Source organism: Sceloporus occidentalis, unplaced genomic scaffold, assembly GCF_023333645.1.
Source record: "Sceloporus occidentalis isolate IW3139 unplaced genomic scaffold, rSceOcc1.0.p SCAF_1, whole genome shotgun sequence".
In the NCBI taxonomy this organism is placed as follows: Eukaryota; Metazoa; Chordata; class Lepidosauria; order Squamata; family Phrynosomatidae; genus Sceloporus; species Sceloporus occidentalis.
Window position 1 is genome coordinate 305880936 of NW_028316981.1, and position 23516 is coordinate 305904451.

The 23516-nt window shown below is 40.2% G+C and overlaps 1 protein-coding gene across 2 annotated transcripts in view; it reads left to right on the plus strand.

The window, feature by feature from the left end:
• The window catches only part of MYO5B (myosin VB), a 374368-nt gene that overhangs the window by 248113 nt on the left and 102739 nt on the right, over positions 1–23516 (plus strand). For both annotated transcript variants that reach the window (XM_089497439.1, XM_089497447.1), the window contains exons 14-17: positions 1253–1336; positions 14611–14763; positions 14994–15091; positions 20402–20488. In XM_089497439.1, coding sequence (XP_089353565.1) covers positions 1253–1336; positions 14611–14763; positions 14994–15091; positions 20402–20488 — 422 coding nt within the window. The remainder of the gene's footprint in view (positions 1–1252; positions 1337–14610; positions 14764–14993; positions 15092–20401; positions 20489–23516) is intronic.

The following is a 23516-nucleotide window of genomic DNA, read 5'->3' on the forward strand; positions in this document are numbered from 1 at the left end:
TTTAGCTCGAGAACTTTGGAGGCTGAAGGTTTGAAATCCATTATATGATAAAAGTAGGTTGGCTGCTTAAAATCTAGTTTGGACAGATCATGATCAGAGCAAATGAGCAGTGTGTGTGTGTGTGTGTGTGTGTGTGTGTGTGTTTAAGAGTCCATATTATGTCCCCCATCCTGTTGTTGAGTTTCCCATAGGCAGCTGGTTGGCTTTTTTTGAGAACAGAATACTATGCTAGATTGTACTTTGAGTTGATCCAGCATGGCTGTTCTTACAATCTCATGTGCCACCTTCACTAGATGTCATTGATTCTCCTTTTAGTTAATTCTCAATTACATGGAGAGTCTTCTTTTGTTTTCTTGCTCTCCTGGTGCCAACCCAAGAGAGAAATAAATACTTTCTTCATTTCAGATGTACTTTCTACTACACTCTTCAGAGGGTGAGATAGACAAAAATTGTTCATTGAATAAGAAACAACAATTTGACTGCAGTGTTTTTCCGGAATGATTTTTAATGTCTTTTATCTTAAATTAAAGCAATGAGCTATTATTTGGGGAATGTAGATATTTCCTCTGAAGGTTTACTTTTATTCATTTTATTTATTTTTATTTATTTATTGGACTTTTATTTATTTATTGGACTTATATCCCGACTTTCTCCCAAAATGTGACTCAAGGCAGCCTTGCCATTGAAGGGCATGTTTGGCTTAATGCAAGAACCCTGGACTTCATACAGCTCTTAAGACATGTTCATACATTCCTTAGGTCCATATTGAAATCCCAGTTTTACATTTTCATAATTGCTAAGATTCAGGGGAAAAAAGAAGACAAATTAAAAACAATCCAACTGAGTAACCCAACTAGAGAAGGCCCATTGAATCAGTGGGATTTATGTAACAGTTAACCTGCCATTTAGCAGCTGATTCAGTGGGTTTATTTTGGTTGGGACTAGCAATTGGATTTAGGCCAGATACTCAATTCTATAAGCTTTTTTCTTTATTCACTGAGATTCAATTTGGGGGGACAACAACATAAAATCCTAGTCATTTCAGCTTCCCATCATGGGGGCAGATTCTAATTTAGAATGCCAAGAAGAATAGTATTTTTTCAAACTTGTTTTCTGAATGCAGAGGAAAATAACACAGCAATTATATGGATGATTCCTGTAGCTGAAGAATGTCTAGACATATTAGCTAGAGTAATATGTACTGAGAGTTTTAACTTTCCACACTCTCCCTTTCCTTTCCAATTTGTCCTAGGTGGAATACCAATGTGATGGATTTCTGGAGAAAAACAGAGATACTGTGCATGAAGAGCAGATCAACATACTGAAGGCCAGCAAGGTAACATTTGTTGTAATAGGGATAGGGGAGAGAACACAGTAGATTAAAATCTGGCTGTGTAAAACAACAATTATGAATTGTCATTTCTTAAACGCCTCCTCTTTCTCCTCATCTTTCATGATTCACTTAAGGTTGAACTTTTGGAGGCAAACTTTTCATCCTGGCTTACTCAAAATAAGTGTCAACTCCCATCACAATATTTCCATACATTTTATAAGAGGTGACAGTAGAAAGGGATGGGCAAGGGCACAGTTGTCTCTTAACTGTGGGGAGGATTGTAGCTCAGTACTAGAACAAATGTTTTGTTTTCAGAAGTTTACTGTTTCAATCATCAGCATGTCCAGGTAGGGTTGGGAAAATAATTCTGCCTGAAGCCTTGGGGAGATGCTTCCAGTCAGGATCAACAATATGCAACTGGGCAAACCAGTGGTCTCATTCAGTAAAACAACTTGCTGTTTGTTCCTGTGTTCCACTGGACTCTGCCACAAATCTTTAGATTATCTTGTTTGTGTGGACTGTATCTCCCTTAGTCTCTTACCATAGGACATGCTGGTTGGAGCTTCTGGAAGATGAGGTCCAAACATCAGGAGGGCCAAAGGTTCTCACACATGCTGTGTCAGAGATACATTATGTCTCACAAGAACCAAAAAGGAGATTAATTGTCCTTCAGGGTGTTGCTTTAAGATCCCTTGATGCTGGAGATGCTTCCTCTGCATAATCCTTTCTGGATGATGTTAATCTACTTTATAGGATGTTTCTTAGGAACATAGGAAGATGCCACCTACCAAATCACATCATTGGCCCATCTAGCCGAGTAATCTTAACTCTGATTGGCAGAAGTGATTCTCCAATTTTTCTGGCAAGATTCTTTCCTAACCCTACAAGTTATAGTGGACCCGCTGCATTGGCAGGTTAGCAATTTGCAGATTGGAGTGTCTGTGGCTTTCCCAACCCCATATTATTCAATGACATGCTTTTTTCCACCTGTGAGGCCTCCAGTAGTGAACCCTCAGTGATGGGAAGGGTCCACTAAATTCCCTGGTGATCCTGCATTCAAATAGAGTGGGCCGTTAGTATCCACAGGACCCCAAATGAATACCAAAATCTGATGATGTACGTACATGACAGCTATACTATATGTCATTACTTTTCAGCAGAACAGAAATGGGTGTCAGACTGTTACTCATTACTGGGTTTATGCATTGACTAAACAACAAGCATTAGTGAAGTCTAATTAAACAACACACAATTTCAAATAATTGGTGGACTGTTTCCTAATTTGTTACAAAGCAAAACAGCCTTATAACTCATTTCTCATACCACCGCCTCCTTACTTCTGCATGCTTTCCCAGGGAATTGACCTTGGATAGTCTCGAGCCATGTATAACTCCATTCTCTCTGTTATTTCATCACAAAGGAATGTGATCAGCAACCCCTCATTATAAACACCTCACTGGATATCCCATTATATTTCTTCAGTATGCCAATATCCATTAACCCTATATTTCACAAATCTATATCAGCACTAAACCCATGCCAGGCAAGGTGCATTATGCAGTTCTTGACATGGAGCAAGAAGGGAAATGCTAGCTGCTTCATGCAACAACTGAGAAGTATTTGTAATGTCTTCTGTATTCTTCTGAGAATTTTCAAGGGGAAATATCAGAATTGACCAACTAGGGGAAACAGAGAGTATTGTCTTATATTTCCCAGCGGCATTATAGTAACTACTATGGTACCTTGTTAATAACAAGTACCTCTGCTATCTTTTTGGACTGTTGTAACCGTAACAAGTAATGAGTTTTTGGGTGATCAGAGTAATGAGTGGAGTAACAAGTTCTTTTTAAAAAGTAACCTTCCAAGCTTTGCATGCAACATGGCAGTGCTGTGTCAGCACCAAAGCCAAGGTACAGCCATTCATTTAATTTTATTCAATTTCTTGCATTGCTAATAAGTGCCAAACTGCAGTCTTCCTGACAGCACTATATTTTAAAATTTCCTCTTGAGCAGTGTTCAAACTTTCTACCTTGTAATTACAATCAGATTGTCTTGTGCGTTCGCACCCATGAAACTGCAGAGCTCAGCAGTTCCAAGCAAGGTTGCCACTGAACACCAGGGTGATCTGCAGATACCACGAAACTCATTTCATGTTGTAAATAGTTTTAAAGAGTAATCCAATTTAAGACTAATGCTTATTCCCCAGAGCTGCATGTTCACCTCTCTCCTTGTTTATCTCCTGATTGTTGTTTTTACTGGGAGAAACTTGAGGACTTCCTACAAGAACTCCTGGGAAATCAAACAGAACTAAGAGGGAGCAGGCAGGTGGAGAGAGATGAGGCAGCAAGAGGTTTTCTCCAAAGAAGCAAATGTCAAACTGCAGAGGGCCATAACACTGTTATCTGCAGCAGGTTAATTTCATTGCATTGTTAGGGTACAGGTTCACTGGAGGTGTGGGAAAGAGGAGGAACAAGAAGCAAACAGACAAAAAGAGCCCAAGGCTGAATAAAGAAAACAAAGGTGTGTTTGTGGTATTCTGAGAAAGATTCTATTTTGGTAACTGCAGCATGTGAGTTAAGCAAACGCTTTCTGCCATCTGGGAGACTCATTGTGTGGGCTGGACTGTGTACCATAGTGAATGGCTTTCTCCCAAACTAGGGTTGAGGAACCTGTGGCCCTTCATGTTGTTACATTACAGCTTCCAAAGGCCCTGGCAACTGTTCATGTTGGCTGGAGGAGTGCAACCACTTCTGGATCAGTATCCTCACAGTACTCTTAGGCTGCTGCCATGTTGCAGAACTGATGCAGTTTGTCACCACTTCAAGTGTCAGGCTCCATACTATGAAATACTGAGATTTATAGTTTGTTATGGCTCCAGGGCTCTCTGATAGAGAAGGCCAAATATCTCACAAAACTGCAGAATTCCATAGCATTGAACCATGCAGCTAAAGCAGTATCAAACTGGATTACTTTTGCAGTGCAGATGCAGCCCATGTGGTTCTCCATTTAATCCTTCTCATGTGTCTGCAAACAACAGAAACAGACGGAAGAAGAGGTGAGACCACTGGATTAGAGTTAACTTAGCCTGCAGATAAAAAAAATCAATTTCCTCTTTTACAGAAGCATCTCGTGTGAAACCATCCTGTCAGTGTTGTCAGTTGTGGAGCATTGTCATTGTAAGACCAAGTGGACACAGTGTAGTTCTGGAGCAATATGCCACCACTACCCTGGGCTGGGTTTTTAGCCCTTGATCTATCCAGACTCTCCTGGCCACCATTTTTCTGTCTCCACCCCCCAGGGTGAGTTGCCTCTCCTGGAAGTCTCAAGGAACAACAAAAACAAAAACAAACTGCTTCATTTATATACTACTTCATACTGAACTAACAGTGTCTAAGCAGTTTACAAAAGTAAGCTAACTGCCCCCAACAATCTGAGTACTCATTTTAGCAACCTTGGAAGGATGCAAGCCTGAGTCACACTTGAGTCCTTTTGCTGGTATTGAACTCGCAACCTTATGGTTTTGAGTGAGTGGCTGCAGTACAGGCATTTAACCACTGCGCTATCAGGGCAATTCACCCTTTAAATAAGTTACAGCCCACCTGCCTCACCCATTCAGTATTAAAAAATACCAGTATTAATTGTTTTTTAACGTCTTATTTTTTAAGTCTGTACTTTACAGAGGGCTCTTGGTATCAGTTGAGGTTTAATTCCAGAACCCCCCATGGATACCAAAATCTATGTAGTAAAATTTTGCCCCTTATATAAAATGGCAAAATCAAGTTTTGCTTCTTGGATTTTTTAAAAAATATCTTGAAGTTGTGGATGATTGAATCCATGGATACAGAATCTGAGGATATCGAGGGCTGACTGTACATGGTTTTAATATGCCAATAATTTTATTCTATTTTAAGGTTGACCTATTGTTTCTTTTTAACTGTGTTGCACTCATATCAATTTTAGGGCACCTTGAGATCAGTTTGAGGGGGGAAAGTACAGATCATGGTGATGGCTGGCCATGTTTCACAATTCCTTGTCTCATCTCTTTTTGGCTTTGGATAGCTGGACCACTGGTTTTATGGAATGACCTCTGAACTGGCTGACTCTTAGCCCCTGCACCTGCCTTCATCTTCTTGGATTATCAGTGTATAATTTGGACTGTTTTGATTTCTCTGTAGTTGTTCCACTTAACTGAATCAGCACCTCTGAATACTTGCTACCTGTATGCATAGGGCAGTTAACATAAGCAGAGATGGAGAAGCTGGCTTTAAGCTATGGTTTCTGATTGTGCTTTGGAAGCCACAGTAGGTTCTGATGTGCAAACTACAGTTAAGAGAAGCAAACCATGCTTCAATTGCTTGTCTGAATGCAGATTCTCTGAAATTCCACTAAAGCGTTTGTGCAGAAGCTCTTCTCGCTTCTTTATAGCCTTCACTTTCACTAGCATGTAGCATGTTTTCATAGCACATGAGGTATCGAATGGCTGTTTACATTGGTAATATCATATTTCCAGGATTAAAAATAGTATGAGTCTGGGTGGCATTCACTGGGAAACATAAAGGGGAAGGCATTGTTGTACTCAGTCCTGTTTTTGACTTTCCCATTGGCATTTGGTTGGTTATTGTGTATTAGATGGGCTCTTGGTGTGATCCAGCTCAACTCATGTTGTTGTTGTTATTTGCAGTCAAGTCAACTTTGATTTAAGACAGTCCTATGAATGAGAGACCTCCAAAAACTGTGGTCATCAACTGTCCTAGTGAGGTCTTGCAGACTCAGAGCTGTGGCTACCTTGATTGGATCAATCCTCCTGTGGTGTCATTCCCCTCTTTTCTTACTGCCTTCCACTCTGTTGTTGGTGCTGTTGGTGTTGGTGGCGGTGTTGGTGTGTGTCTTCAAGTAATTATGACTTAGTGTATGGCTAATAATAATAAAATCTTTATTTATATTTCCTGCCTCTCAGCATTACAACAATCAGCATTACAACAAGCACAAATTATCTAAAATTAAATCAATTAATGAACAAGACAAATTCATAAAATTAATACAGTCCATACCTATATAAAATTAGTGGAAGATAGGATATTACCGAGGTTCCATTGTAGTGGATCAAATGGATAGGTCTGCTGGAAGATATCTGTCTTAAGTGCTTTCTTAAAAGCATCTAGGGCAGGGGTAGGCAACCTTTTTGAGCCGGGGGCCGGGTTGCTGTCCCTCAGACACCCCCCAAAGCCGGGGGTGGAGCTTCCACCCTCTTGGCCGGAGCCGCACGCTGAGTGCGGAGCTTCCACCGAAGCCCTGAGAGGAGGAGGAGGAGGCATGTGCTGACTGATATCATCATCATCATCATCACCACTATCATTGTTACAGCAGACCTTTCAGCAATAAATGCACCAAAAATACACAGAAATGCACTTTGAAAAGTCAGTGTCTCACCTTCAGAAAGAGTGAGTGCATGTCTCAGAAACTGACTGATATCATCATCATCATCACCACCACCACTATCATTGTTACAGCAGACCTTTGTTACAGCACTTTGGAAAGTCACACTGTCTCACCTTCAGAAATAATAAAAATAATGAAATAAAATAAAAAGCAATAATAAAAATAATGAAATAAAATAAAAAGCAATAATGAAAATAATGAAATGAAATAAAAACCAATAATGAAAATAATGAAATAAAAAAAACAAAAATAAGTATTGCATATTTTTTTCTTTTTATTCAGAAACAGTTGTTTTTGTCAAATTGATTATAATAAGTATAAAAAAATTGAGAATGTAAATAAGATTAAGATGTGAAATGAGCAAATCGAAATTTAAAAATATTTTAAAAAATTAATTTAAAAAAACCAAGGCAGACCTGAAATGACTCACCTTTCCACCTCCTCCTCCTCTTTTTCATCCTCCTCCTCCTCCTCCTTCTCTTTCTCATCCTCCTCCTCCTTCTCTTTTTCATCCTCCTCCTCATCCTCTTTCTCATCCTCCTCCTCATCCTCAAATAAGGGAGAGGCCTGGGGCCGCTAGAACCCTGGGGGTAGCCCGCGGAGGCAGCAGGCCGCCTCTTCGCCTCCCCTGCGTGCTTCTCCTCAGCCTGGGCCCCACGGAGGCTGGGGAGGAAGCCAGTGGCCCCGTGTGCTTCTCCTCGGCCTCTGTGGAGGGCGGGGGGAGGGAGCAGGCCGCCAGCGGCAATCGGCGGCAGGGCCGGCCTGGGGCCGGTTCCACGGTCTCCGCAGGCCAGACACGGCCTGCAGGCCGTAGGTTGCCGACTCCTGATCTAGGGTGTTGATGCAACGGATCTCCTCCGGAAGGTTGTTCCAAAGTCTAGGGGCAGCAGCAGTAAATGTCCTGTCATAGGTCGATTTCAGTCTGGTTTTTGGGTACTCTAGTAATATCTTTCCAGATGTTCTGAGTGTGCGGGGCGGATTGTGTAGGGAGAGGCGTTCCTTCAAGTAATTTGGGCCTGAGCCATGTAGGGCTTTAAAGGTAATAACCAACACTTTGTATTGGGCCCAGAAGCTGATCAGTAGCCAATGTAAAGATTTTAATATTGGTGTGATATGTTCTGATCTAGATGTTTTAGTGATCAGTCTGGCCGCAGCATTTTAAATCATTTGAAGCTTCTGGGTTTGGTACAAAGGTAGCCCCATGTAGAGCGCATTGCAGAAATCTAAACGAGACATTACCAGTGCATGTACCACTGTTTCAAGGTCCTCCTGGGCCAGGTAGGGATGCAGCTGGCGTATCAATCGAAGTTGGTGCCAAGCACTCCTGGATATCGCCTCCACCTGAGATGACAACTGTAAACACAAATCCAGAAACATGCCTAAACTGTGAACCTCGTCCTTCAGGGGAAGTGTGATCCCATCCAAGACTGTATGGCAGATCTCCTTCCCTGGGCCAGGGATACCTATTACTAGTACCTCTGTTTTCTCTGGATTAAACTTGAGTTTGTTTTCCCTCATCCAGCCCATTACTGACCCAAGGCAGGCATTCAGAGGCGAAATGCCATCCTTGGTCACTGCTTCAGTCGGAGACATGGAGAGATAGATTTGGGTGTCATCAGCGTACTGATAACACCAAGCCCCAAGTCTCCGGATGACCTCACCCAGCGGCTTCGTGTAAATGTTAAAAAGCATGGGGGACAGGATGGCGCTTTGAGGGACGCCAGATGTCAGCTCTCTCTTACGAGAGCAACTTAGGCTACCCTAAGGTGACCCTATCACAGAGTTTTCTTAGCAGAATTTGCTCAAAGGAGGTTTGCTCTTGGATGAGACTGAGAGTGTGTGACTTGCCCAAAGTTACCCAGATGGATAACATGACTGAGCAGGGATTTGAACCTTAATCTTCTAGTTTCCCAGTCCAGCACTCAAACTACTACTCCACAATGGCTCAGAAGTGCCTTCTACTTTATCAAGTGTTATCATTTTTCCCAATGAGTCATTTTGTCTCATGATATTTTCATAGTACTTCTAGTACTTTGTATTTTCAGTTTACTCTTCTTCGAGTCTAGTGAGAGAATTCAGGCTTGATTTTCTCCAAGACCCATTTCTTTGTCTTTATGGCAGTCCATAGAATGCATAGAACTTTTCCAGCACCACATTTCAAACAATAATAATAATAATAATGACTTGATTTTCTTTCTATCTTCCTTTCTTCACTGCACAGCTTTCACAATCATATGTAGAAATCAGAAATCCAATGCCCTGGATGATTCTGGATTTGGTATTTAGTTATATGCCTTTACGTTTGGGGTTCTTATCTAGTTCCTTTGTGGCTGCTCTTCCAAGTCATATCCTTCTGATTTTTGACGATAGTCTTTATCTTAGTTAATGACTGAGCAGGAACTCATCTTATACCTATCAACTCCTCTGATATTCTAAGCATATAACATACCCTGAGCATATAACAAAGCAAATGCAATATCCCATCCATGTTTTTTTTAAATCCCAGCAGTACTAGGGTACAAATTCAAGAGAAAGTGAATTGTTCATTATTAGGTCTGAATGAGATATCTGAGAGCTGCTATCTGGCATTATATTTTTCTGCTCTTGGAAAGGCTTGAAACATGTTGAACATTTTTTTTCCTTGTCCAAATGGCACATTCAGCTATCGAGATACACATCTTGCAGAGCTCCTGGGGAAATGCTTTGCTTTTACGTGCTTTAGATTTGCACCTAACTCTTTTGGCATTCTGAAAAAACTTTTTGTCACTTCCACAGTTTTATGGCTGCAGCCCAATATGTGTCACTCCAAAAGTGAGAAAGGAAATTGAATGTCAGAGCCTGCAACTTACTGCACAAATCATTAAGCTTCTTACGCAAAGGGGTGCCTATGGGAAACAAGTGCCTATGGGAAGCCCACCAGCAGGAAAGGGGTATAACAACTTCCTGCAGTGCTCCCCCAGCAATAGCTTTATAGGTATAACACCAATGATACTAGTGGTAATATATAGCCAGTGTGGTTACCATATGTAGAAAACAATTTGAAAGCACACATTAATAAAAAAGTGGCTAGTAACTAGATAGATGAGTTATATATAGCCAGTGTGGTGTAGTGATTGGACTAGGACTCTAGAGACCAGTGTTCTAATCCCTGTTCAGCCATGGAAATCCACTGGGTGACCTTGGGCAAGTCACATACTCTCAGCCGCAGGAAAACCCAATGGTATGTTTTGCTTAGTGTCACCATAAGTCAGAAATTACTTGAAGACACACAACAAGAACAAGTGGCTAGTAACCACTGACAGCCTTTTCCTCAGCTAATTTATAATAGACTTTTAAAGCAATCTAAACTTTAGATTTCACCCTCTTTAACAGAAAAAGTATTTTCTCAGTAACTCAAGTGGATTCACCAGGGTGAATATAGAATATAGAATGAATGGCAAAGGGAGGATTTGTGCAAGAGAGTCAAGGCAAGAAGAGCATATAATTCCTTGATATTTGTCCAGTCTCTTAATTACATTGGTTCAAAGCCTTCATCTTTCAGATTGCACAAAATAACTTAATTGTATAAATCTTAATTGGTTTTATTTATTTTCTACTGCTGTGTCTGACTGCTTTTGTTTAAGGATTGAAAGGGAGAAATAGTCATGCTTAACCATACTGAACCTACTGATCAATATAGCCACTTGTCCAGAATAGCAGCAACTTCAAGTCCTAAGTAGGAGCTTAGGAAGGAGCTTAAATGTAGTGATTGTAGCCCAAGGGTGGGAACTGTGGGGTCAACCTGGATATGGGTTTCATCGCACCCATTTACCTGAAGGAGACCATCCAACAATGGTGCCTTGTACTTACCTGAAGTGTATCTTGCAATAACCTACAGTGAGAATGTAGTAAATTTTATTGCACCATCTCATTCTTCTACCAAAATACATGTTGCAAGCTTTCAGTGATCCATTGGCTGATGATCGCTGATCACTGATGGTAGTTAGTCTTTATTTTAAAAGTTGCCTATTACAAAACTGCTACAACTGCATATTTCTAAGAATTTTTTTGTAAAAAAATTACTGTAAAAAATACAGAATTGTCCCATCCCATTCCCTCCCCCCCCCCCATTCCCCACATGATATCCCCAAAGCCATGGTACAGGAACAGTGAGTCAACATTACTTGTTACGCTTAGTTGCAATACTGATAGTTCTGTTGTTGTTGTTGTTGTTGTTGTTGTTGTTGTTATGCCTTCAAGTCATTTCAGACATGGTGTTCCTAAGGCTAACCTCTAACAGGGTTTGATTTTGGTTTTGGCAAGATTTGTTTAGAGGGCATTTGCTTTGCCTTCCTGAGGCTGAGAGAGTGAGATTTTCCCAAGATCATCCAGTGGGTGTCCGTGGCTAAATGGGATTCAGATCCTGGTCACCAGAGTCATACCAACCTGGCTCTCAACTGTTATATTGTTCCAAAAAAGGCCCATCACTGTGTCCTCTTTACTTCAAAAAGTTACCTTCCAAAGTAGTGCTGTTATTTGCAAGGCATTACTTGCAAGCTCTGCTGAAAGTGAGAGGGTAAGAATCTCTGGCTGGAGACAAGAGATAGACAGACAAAAGAGTTATGTGGGCAGTTAAGATTAAAATAACACCCAGCAAGCATAAAACAAATATACCATCATGTGCCTGGCCAGATGATAATACAATGCAAACAAATTTTTTCCTCTGTGGGATTTTGGCAGATATGCAAACAAGGTTAGACCAATTAATCTGCTGGAGCAACTGATGAGAAATCACAAATCCACTCTTCATAAAGGCAGGACTGGGGAGATGCTGCTTTATTTGTGTATAGTTCTAGTGTGTATCTTGGGGAAGAGATTTAAAATTGAACTATCCACAGTTTCTTTCATGACAGAAGTGCTGTGAAGTAGAGAATATGCAAGAGGCATGCTGTGATAGCAGAGCTGTTTTTTACAGCCTAGCCTTACTTAGTTAACATTTTTTTCCTTGATATGTCTAGAAACTTTCAGAGGTTTTTGTCAGAACTCTTTTATCAAGCACATTTTTAAAAAAGTAAAATCAGATAAAATGCTATTAGCATATATACTAATAAGATATAACTTTTTTGGACTTTTCCAATCCCCCTTGCTGGCTAGCATCCTGGTAGGGGCCTATGCACATGTAACTTTCCCTTACATATACATATATCCATGTTGGGATGCTATGGAAGATGATGTTCCTTTCTGTGGTTTATGTTAAATTGACATGATTGGAGAAGCATCTGGCCGTATCCAGACACAAAATTATTGTACCAGTGCTGAGACCTCTGGAGGATCCTAGCAGATTCCATTGCTGATATAATCATTTTTCATCTGGCTACAGGGACATAGCCAGATGCTTCTCCAATCCTGCCTGTTCTCCACGAGGCACAGAATGGCCTTGTGACTTGACTTGTGAGTCAGTTTACCAAGCCCTTTTCCTTGTGTAGCCAAAAATATTACCAGTCCCAAACTCTAGGGCATCATCAGCAGGCCTTGGAGAACCTTGCAGAAATCCCCACCACAAATTCTTAGAGACAATGAAGTATTGAAATATCCTGGAAAACTATATGATTGCACAAGAACACTGTATATTTTTAAACTTCTGTTGCAGATTCCACTTATTTTCTTAGATATTTCTACTTGTAAATTTGCTTTATAGTCCTTACTGTATTTCATCTGCACAGCTGTGATGTGGAATGGGCTACCTATATTCTAGTACAGGTTACCTGAAGAAGATCTACCCACTACTTTTCAGATCATGATGAAATTGGCCTTTAATTCTAGGTCTCCCAGACCCAAACCATGTAAAAACACTATTTATTGTCATCTTCTTTCTTGGAAATTATTCTGCAGTTTAGAATGTGCTTACACAACATAACATTTTTCTCCTTAGTCAGCTAGCAAATAAAAGAATGAGCTTGAAACCAGACCCAGTGCAAGATGAGAATGTAAATAATATTTTTAAAAAACCTTAACTACTAATAATGGATAACAGACTTCTAATTGTATAAGTGGGTCCTGAAGAAAATTGCGATCCTGAAGAAAAATCCACTCTGCATCTGGTGTTAGAAGTGAAGTGAAGTGAAGTGAAGTGAAATGAAATATGGTAGACTTCAGTTAACAAAGTAGATGTGTTGATGGGAATTACTTCTTTAACATAAAATTTGGTACTAGAAGTAGAAGTAACATGGAAAGAATAGGGCTAAGTTCTTACACCAGAAAAAAAAGAGCCATTCAATAGGTTTTAGCAAACTTTTTATTTAAAATTAATGATATGCATGGGTGAAATGAAGCAGCCAGGTTAGAAAGCCTTGCCCATTTTGAACCTTGTAGGATTCTTCCAAAATGCATCCAGGGACTTTTTCTTTTCCCCCTTACCTGCTGATTTCCAGTTTGGTTTTTAAGATACTGGATTTAGCTGATAAGGCAAGATAATATCTCTCTGTTTTCCTCTTTATGCATGCTCAAAAGGGATTCTGGAAGCAGCTGTTGTTTACCCTTCTTGTTATAGCCAGGCATGGACAGTGATAGTAGAATTGTCTTGAGTGGAGTCCGATTCTTTCACATCTCCAGCTGTATTGCATTCCTTATTGCAGGAATTTTGCTGCAACAGATCCTGAAAGACTGTGTTTCTCCAATACTTCTTTACCATCCAATGGTGCTAAAAATCGTCCAGCTAGACAGAAGAAAGAGTGAACTGGACAGGAGTAAAAAGACTTTGGAAAAAGTGTTAAAAGACTTTGAAAAAAGGAGCTTCTTTGTCAGAGGCTTTGTCAACTGAGGCACATGGTTATTGTGTGCCTTCAAATCACTGACTTAGGGAAACTTAAAGGTGACCCTATCATGAAGTTTCTTTGGCAAGATTTGTTCAGAGGGGTTTTGCTTTTGCCTTCCCCGGAGGCTTAGAGAATGTGACTTGCCCAAGGGCCCCCCAGTGAGTTTCCATAGCTGATCAGGGATTCGAACCCTGATCTCCAGAGTCCAGCACTCATACCACTGCATCATGCTAACTCTTACTGGAGCTATGCCCATATAAGAAATAACAAATTTCAGGTGATGTGTTTAGCATCACAGCTAGTTTGGCTCCAAGAGATAACAAGAATATAACTGACATTTTAGCATGGACTACTTTAAACACCTTCACTGCAAGCACAATAAGTCTGAATTTGCTGACAAGAAAGGAATGTTTCTATGGTTTGATTGCTTGTAATGAGAAGACATATCCAAAGGTATATAGCAAAATACAATAGCATCCAGAGTCCATATAAGAGTGGTACCTTTATTGGGCCAACCAAAATGCACAAAATACATGTTGCAAGCTTTTGAAGCTCCACTGGCTTCTTCATCAGGCAGAACTGTTAAAAATCATAGAGGAGAAACAAAAATATAGTGATGTTAGTCACAGACCTGCATTTTGTCAAGCCATTGCTATTTAGTTCAATGTTTTCTGTCTAACAAAGGGGCTGGTAGCCTCACAAGGATGGAGGCAACCTGGATCTTGAAGTATCTTTTTTAGTGCCGGTAATGGATTTTATTTCCTGGACTTTATGACTCTTTGTCTCCCAGAACCCCGAAGGAGAAATAGCCTACCTGCATAGATCACCCTCCATACCATCTTAACTAACATCATCATATTTTTTTCTCCTGTATGATTTTTAATACGTTTGCCTCATGAAGAAACCCAGTAGTACTTCAAAAACTTGCAACATGTATTTTGTGTATTTGGTTGGCATCAATAAAGACATCACTATTTGTGGATTTGGCTGTTCTTGTAGTGAGAAAAACACTAAATTCTAACTGTCTTTCTCTCCTTCTTTTAGTACCCAATGGTAGCTGATTTGTTTCATGATGAAAAAGATCCTGTACCCATCGCTCCAGCTGGAAAGGGAACTTCCTTGAAAATCAATATTCGTTCTGCCCGTCCAGTTGTGAAAGCCGCCAATAAAGAGCACAAGAAAACAGTGGGGCATCAGGTAGAGAGAAATCTCTTTCAGTTCAACATCCACACTAACATGCTCCTTTAGAGTTCCACTAAAAATTCACTATTAAGTCAGTGAGGAATTGATGTGGATATGGAGTAGAAGGAAGATGCTTTTAAAGAAATTCTGATGACATGGCAAAATGAATGGGCATTGTGTTGAAGATCCCATTGATTTGACGTTTAATTTCAGGACTGCATTGTGTTTTTGTTTGTCTCTTCTAGTTCCGTAACTCCTTACATTTGCTTATGGAGACCCTGAATGCCACCACTCCACATTATGTGCGTTGCATCAAGCCAAATGATGAGAAGCTTCCTTTTAGGTATGTATTGCATTCTGACTAGGCAAAAGCATCAGAAGATCCAGAGCAAAATGTGCCATATAATATTTGCCATTTAACTTGATGTATGAACATATGAAAACTGTCCTATCCCAAGGCCAAACCATTGGTCCAGCTAGCCCAGACCATATACTCTTGACTGTCATCTGCTCTCCAAGATCTCAGGTGAAAGTCTTCTCCTGATTTGTTCACATGTATTAGATGATCTCTGCCTTTAAATAAAACCTCAAGGGCCACCCAGTCCAAACCCTTGTCATGCAAGAAGCCACAGTCAAAGCACTCCTGACAGATAGCCATCCAACCTGTTTAAAAATCTCCCAAGAAAGGAGACTCCACCGCTGTCCAAAGCAGCATGTTCCACTGTGGGACACCTCTTACTACCAGAAAGTTGAAGGCTTTCATGGCTGGCATCCACAGTTTTTTGTGGGTTTTTTGGGCTATGTGGCCATGTTCTAGAAGAGATTATTCCTGATGAAATGTCAGGAATAAATTCTTCTAGAACAGTGCCACATAGCCTGAAAACCCCACAAAAAACTATCAGAAAGTTTTTCCTAATCTTTCAGTGGAATCTCTTTTCCAGTAGCTTCAATCACTTTCTCCAGGTCCTAGTCTCCGGAGCAGTAGAAAACAAACTTGCTCAAGCTTCAGTATGATATCCCTTCAAATATTTAAACATGTTGATTATTTCACCTGTTAATCTTCTCTTATCCAGGCTAACCATACCCAGGTCCCTAAACCATTCTTCATAGGCCATGGTTTCCAGTCATTTCCCCATTTTGGTCACCCTCCTCTGGACATGTTCCAGCTTGTCAATACCCTTGAATTGTAACCTGATCACTGTCATAGCATAGAATCTACAGCAATCTGTTATATTTCTCATTATTCTCAATACACAACATGAAGCTGAGGGGAGAATAGTAATGAGTCTATTGCTGTTGATTCTACAGCGCCTTCCCATTGGTTTATGTTCCAACACTATGATTCTTTATCATTTTAATGAGAGACACCAAGAGATTAAACCTAGCAAATGAACCTTCTTGGGGACAGCTCCCCAACTTTGAAACTCCCTTTTTAAGGAGGCTAGAACAGCTGCCTCCTTACTATCCTTCCACTGGAAAGTGAAAACTGTTTAATTCTAACAGGCATTTAGGAATTAATTACAAAGGCGTTTTAATGATGTGCTGTCTTTGCTGATTTTTATCTTCTTTTTTATAATGGATTTTAAAACACTTTTAATTCTGTAGCATGTCTAATTGCATTTTAACATAACTTTGGTACAACTGCATTGATATTTTTTTCAGCATTAGTTTTAAAATGTTGTAAGCTGCCCTAAGCCCCAGCATTGGGGGAAAAAGAGATATACAGTGGGAGGCCCTGTATCCTTTGGGGTTTGGTTGCAGGATCCCCTATGGATGCCAAAATCTGTAGATGTTTAAGTTCCATTAAATACAATGGATAGTAAAATGATGTCCCTTATAAAATGGCAAAATCAGGGTTTGCTTTTTGGAATATATAAATGCTTTCAAGCCATGAATGCTTGAATCTGTGGATTCAGAATCTGTGGATATGGAGGACTGACTGTACACGTGTGTGTGTGTGTGTGCGCGCGCGTGTGTGCATTTATGAGTATTAACAACTGGAACAGTAAATTGTCATAGGTAAGATCACAGCAGCACATTTACAAAAAGTGACAGTGCCTGGAACTTACCACTTTATCCAACAATACATCATTGATTCTTATGGTCTTGAATGGAATCCAAATCACTGATGATCCAGAGCTCCAGTTGGTAGCACGTGTTAGACTGTGAAACTATCATCACCATCATATTTCATTAACAACAAAAAGAACAACAATAATATGCCTGCTAGTGAGCTAAGACCCTCCCTTATGCAATCAGCATCTTCAGGCTGAAACAATGCTAAATTATACTGGGCAACATCAAAGGAGAATATCATTCAGAACAGAAGTGGGGAACATGTGGTTCTCCAAATGTTGCTGGGCTACAACTACCTTTGACCACATTGGCTTGGACTGATGGGAGCTGCAGTCCAACATTTGGAGGGCTGCAAGTTGCTCATCCCTGATTTTGGAAAATTAGTGATCTGAATCATGTGTGGAATATTCTTAATTACAAAAAAGCAAGTTCCCCTGCTTTTAGAAGTTCAGATATCATGGGGTGGGGGCTATAGAACAATAGACTTACAATGTATCTCTTCCCTCCCTTAACATGATAGTAGTCACATGGGGAAAGAACACTTAAATAGGGCTACTGAGGCAGGGAGAAAGTATTCTATTTACTTTTCATGATGCAGAGCAGAATTATTTTTAAAAATCAACAGTCTTTTGTTGTCTTAAAGGCTGGCAGAAAGGTGCCAAAAGGCTCGTACTCGTTTTTGCTGCAACAGACTAACAAATACAGCTATAGTTGTGAAAATAATAATGTTTATTACTGAGACTGGTATTCCTTTCGTAGTGTTGTGATTCACTTTTCCCCCCTCCATGTTATCTTAAACATGTTGTTTATATGGAGGTGTTTTTGGCTTTTATTTTAGCTTCTTCCTATCAGTGCAGATTTATAGAAACAAACACCAGATCAGTAGCAGAAACCAATAAAACAAGTGTGGTGTGGAATATAATGGAAAAGAAGCAGGACTATTATGTGTGTTGTGAAAGAGACATTCAGTGGGAATATTACAGAAATGAGACCATTATTCCTAACTGGTGATACAACAACACAATTTTAATGAATATGTGGATCACCTCACTTGCTGACATTTGATAATACATTGCTTTTTATTACATATACATTATTTAGTGCACCTCCAGTTAGAAGATCTTTGGCACTAATCTTGAACTCCTTTATAGTCACTAGCTGCTTTAAGGAAATGAATGTTGCAAAAGGATATAATAGCAAACATAATTTTACATGCAATATCTATTATCGCTGAAACAATACATACACTGAGTTGTAATTCTGAGGTTATTTCTGCATTGCTGTTTCTTGAATAAATCAGACAAGACTCGACCCCCGGATGTCCCTATCTGGAGAGTCATGTGTTCCCCACCCCTGCTTTAAAGGAATGAATACTGCAATTCCTTGATTCTTTTTAGTGGCCACTAAATAGGCCCATGGCTTGAAAAAGCACCATTTAATTGGTTGGGCCTAGAGCTTATTGACACAGCTGCCATTCTTTGGGTTGTTGTTCTTAACTCAAGTTAGAGTTGAATCTGTTTTGTAACCAAGAGGAAGCATGACCACAACCAGGCTCTTTCAAGGAAAAGGTATTTGCAGGTCTCCTGAGATTCTTATGCACATCAGAGTGTCTCACATCTTTGAATGATGAGGTTAGAATAGGTTTCTGGACCATGGTGATGCACTGTCTCCTTGTCTTGTCCTGATAAAAAAGATTAAAATGATTAAATCTTAATAGCTGTGGAGTGTCTGGTAGACTATGGAATCCCAACTGTCTGCTCAGTGTTAGAAAACTAGAACTAGAGGAGCCCCAATATGTTAATTTGGACCACGTTTCAGTGTCCCAAATCCTGTAAAACCAATTTGACAGAGGTAGAGCAGTAGGTTATCTAGCTTTTGCTTGAAGATCTGCAGAAAAGCAGAGTGCCCCATCCTCCAGGCAATTGGTTCCATTCTCGAATCCAGAAATTTCTCCTAACGTGCAACTTGAATCTACCCTTCTGAACCTTAATCTCATGGGGAACAAAGGTCAAGTCTTTCTCCTCTTCAGTGTCACAGACCTTCAGGTGGTATTATATGCCCCGTTGGTATTCCTGCACACTGTTATATTCCTCCAAGATCTCCAACTCACTTATGTGATACACTTTGTTATACATTTTGCCATTTGCTACACATACTGCTAAGTAACTACTGTATTCTGTCCCCAAGGCAGCTATAGTTCGATAGTAACAGCAGCATTTCAGAGAAGTCTTGTTTGTTACAGCTGGTGGAAAGAATTGCTGGGGGGTTTGCATGATGAAAGATGTTCAGACAAAATAAAATTGCTAGTGTTATTTATTAGTATAGAAATGGCATGACTGTGTACATGTAAGCAGAGTTCTGGAACGATGTACTAAATGCCAACTCATACGTTTTTCACTTGGTGATTATATAATGGATTTCTTGCTTTGAGCCTGAAAGCTCTAATGGAATTTGTAACACAGCACACACCGGAAAGAGACACATTTCTTACTCTGTTGTCATGCATGCAGGCTAAGTCAAAACTACTCATTGATTCTGGCTCTACATGTTTTAAATGCCCAGGATCAAATAGTACATTGGTGAGACTTTCTGTTCCTCATGTTGACCTGTGTTTTGGGGATCCAAACCGTAGAAGCAGAGTTTTTCATGAATAAAGATCCAGGTTCAGCTAATATCTTCATCTTAAACAGTCTCAGATATCAGAACTACAGAAACTTCTCTACCTGAGACCATGGAGAGATACCACATATCACTGTGGAATGAGGAAAGTGCAGCCTACAAGTTCTGTGCAGCCTTCAGAGCAGTTTTTTCTGTCTCCAAGGGTCCACACATTGCATTTTAAAAGTTTGGGAGGTTAAAACTCAACTAAAATAGCCAGCAATTCTACCACCAACCGTAGCCTTTGGGAAGTTGCTGGTGACCACTTCTGGGATTTTTTTTGAGCAAACCCCCCCCCCCCCCGGTCCCCAAATCTCCCATATTCTTCCTGGTCTTAAAATCAGAAAATAATTATCTGCCACTTCTCCTCTGTGATCAGTGAATGGAGATGGAGTATGTTGTACATGCAGTTTTAAGAATGCTTTAGCCAGATAATTCCTCTGTGATAACAGAAAGAGGTTCTCAAAACCCGGGAACTGCATTTGAAAGATCTTAATAGCGCTGCTTTGGTTGCAGTGTTGTTAATACTTGATTGCCATCTCCCCTCACAGCTTCTAATTAGTTTAAATTGTTTTTAACATAAATCTCTCCTTCGAAGAGCATTGAGCCTTCTCTACTAAGACAAATTGCTGTGATAGTTCCAGCAGTAACTCTCCAGTAAAGCACAAATACACAAATGCTGACCCTGTGCAGCAGGGCTGGGGAGCTGGACTTCCCAACATCCCTTGCCATTGGCTGTGTTTTGGAAGGGTAGTGGGAGATGCAATCTAACAAAATATGGAGTACCATGTGTTTTCTGCCCTACTATAAAGGTTAGTCTTATGAACAGTCACACTGCCATCTTTAAAGTACATTTGTTAGGACATTTGGACTTCTTGTATTGATACATTCATACATGATATAAATTGTATCTTTGCAGTTTTGATCCAAAGAGAGCAGTCCAGCAACTGAGAGCTTGTGGTGTGTTGGAGACCATCCGAATCAGTGCAGCTGGCTACCCCTCAAGGTACTATACCTTCCAGTCTATCTTGCATTATTCAAATTTTTGTATTTTATTTCTTTTGGTGAAATTATCAAACACAAAAGCAAATACAGTTGTTAGTTCACACCGGAAAACATGAATCTCCACGTAATATTCAGAATGTTATGTTGATAGAGGAACAAAGACTTGAGAACGTAAGTAATTAGGAAAAGGTTTAAATATGCACCATCACAGTAACCATTAAGCATTCAAAGCCTTTAATTGTTGGATTATTGACCTGTTATGACAAAAAGGCCTGGAATTCTTTAGGTTCAAGGCTTCTCTTTGGGACCAGTAATGATGGGCAAGGGTGCTTCTCTTGTAACTAAAATCGCAAGACAGAGCTAGGCACAGTGAAATTGTTGGCTCAGATAGCAAAGTGTCAAGATCAGAAAATTCACTGTTTCCCCTACTACAGTGCACCCACTACATATGTGAGCACACCATACGTAGCTTCTGGTTTATGCGGAAGCCGTGCGGAAATTAAATGAATGGCGCACATGAACCGCCACAAGCACAAGCCCCATTATACTGAATGGGACTCGAGCATACGCGTTATTCACCTTATGTGGGGGGTCCGGAATGGATCCCCTGTGTATGGCAAGGCTCCACTATATTATGAAAGACTGTTGCTGCTTTATGCAGGTCTTCAGAGCTAGTTGCATCCCAAATGCTTGGCTCGAAGGAGTCACCAGAGCTGGGCATTATAGGTGGAATGCGCTGGCAGGTTGTCCATACTGAAAAAGTGAAATAGAGGATGCTAATATTTTACCTCCCATCTCAAGCCAAGGCTCTCCTTGCCCACAGAAGTGGGATATATACGGGAATGTATTCCTAAGTCTAAGTGTGCACACTGGAATATGCCCTGAATTCTCTACATTGCCCTCCATGGCAAACACCAAATGATTCTTCAGCACGTAAGTCAATGCAGAATAGCTGAGAACTTAGAAAGCTCACTTTTTAACTATTTGTGCATATATAACATCGATTGTTTCCAGATCTCTGATTATTCATCAATATATTTTTCCTTAGAGAGAGAGAAAAAATGCATTTCAAGGAGAAATCCAATTTGTATGTATTTCTCCCTCTGCTGCAATATAGTGTGACATTTCTTTAATATTTTTGCACATAGAAATTTACACTGTCTGAATATATTGAGCAATAAGTTGATAGTATTTTAGGTAAGGACTTGAGAGATACAAGATTTTTGGCTTTCTGCCACACTTGGCATACTCTGTGAAATTCTTCAAACCTAATTGTCCCAAGATGCATTGCATTTAATATGTTTTGTAGCACTGGCCTTCAGACCAAGCAAGGATGGAGAACCCGTGTTTGGAATTTGCATTTTATTGTTTCATTCTTACTAAAGAAATTTTTTCAGTCATGTTGAAATTTGCACATCCCAGGTATAAAATCAAGGATAAAGATGACAAGGGCAAATAATCTTTGGAAAAATGTATCTAGCTTTATTGCTGAGCAGTTCCATTTTTGTTTTTTTACTGCCAACATAATAATCAGTTTTACCATCGGCACCAATGGGATTATAAATGTAAAGTTATTCTAATGGTACGAATCTCTGCTACCCTCCTTGTTGTTCTTTTAAGTTCAGCCTCAGAATGTTAATACACGTTAGCAAGAAAAAAGGGAGTAATGTAGAGTGTTCCCTGTGAGCCTCTAGAGAGACAAACAATCCTGCTAGTTCTCCCTGGTCTTCCTGCTTCTCACAGTGTGCTCCCATTAGTGACATTTCATGTATTGACCAATTGGCTTAGTGAAGACAGCTTTTTCACATTATTTTTGATAGATAAAAATAGGGCCAGAATCAAAAGTTGGTATTGCTGGGCATCTTCCAAAGACTCAACGGTTAATCTTTTTGGACTGCATCTCCCTGAATCTCCCTGAATCTCCAAACCAACATGGCCATTGGCCTTGCTGGCTGTAGATATTCTGGGAGATTCAGCCAAATAAAAGTCACTCTTAGAAGCTCTAGCATGTATGGGCATAGAACAGGCCACATGAAGCTCCTGGACCCCACTATTTCTTTATTAATTAAAATATTTATACCCTATCCTATATCATAAATCATAAAGTCATAGAATTGGAAGAGACCCCAAGGGCCATCCAGTCCAACTTCCTACCATGCAGGAATACAGAATCAAAGCACCCCCAACACATGGACCTCCAACCTCTGTTTAAAGATCTCCAAAGGAGACTCTCCGAGGGAGTATGTGTACGAAAGTTCCTCCTAATGATGAGGTGGAATCTCTTTTCCTGTAGTTTGAATCTATTGTTCCATGTCCTAGTCTGTGGAGCAACAGAAAATAAGCTTTGTCCATCTTCAATATGACATCCCTTCAAATATTTACAGGGCTATTATATCACCTCTTAATCTTTTCTCCAGGCTAAATTTACCCAGCTCCCTAAATAGGGCATGGTTTCCAGACCCTTCAGTATTTTGGTTGCCCCCCTCTGGACACGCTCCACCTTCTCAACATCCCTTCTGAATTCTGGTGCCGAGCTGGACACAATATTCTAGGTGAGGTCAGACCAAGGAAGAATAGCCTGGTACTATTACTTCCCTCAGTCTGGATATTATACTTCCACTGATGCAGCTGAGAATCACATTGGCTTTTTAGCTCCTTCATCACACTGCTGACTCATGTTCAACTTGTGGTCTACTAGGACTCCTAGATCCCTTTCATAGGTACTATTGTCAACCCATCTTATATCTGCACATTTCATTTTTTCTGCCCAAGTGTTGAACCTCATATTTCTCTCTGTTCAAATGCATTTTGTTAGTTTTGGCATTCTATTTCATTAAGGCCATTTTGAATTTTCATCCTGTCCTCTGGGGTATTAGCTATTCCTCCTAATTTGGTGTCATCTCCATCAAAAGATCTCAGGTAGGCTTATGTATAAAATAACAAGGCCTCCATGTCCCAAAACCTCACACCCCTTCCTCCCAATTATTACTGTGGTTTGGGGGGATTTTTTGTAGAATGCCCTAAACTTG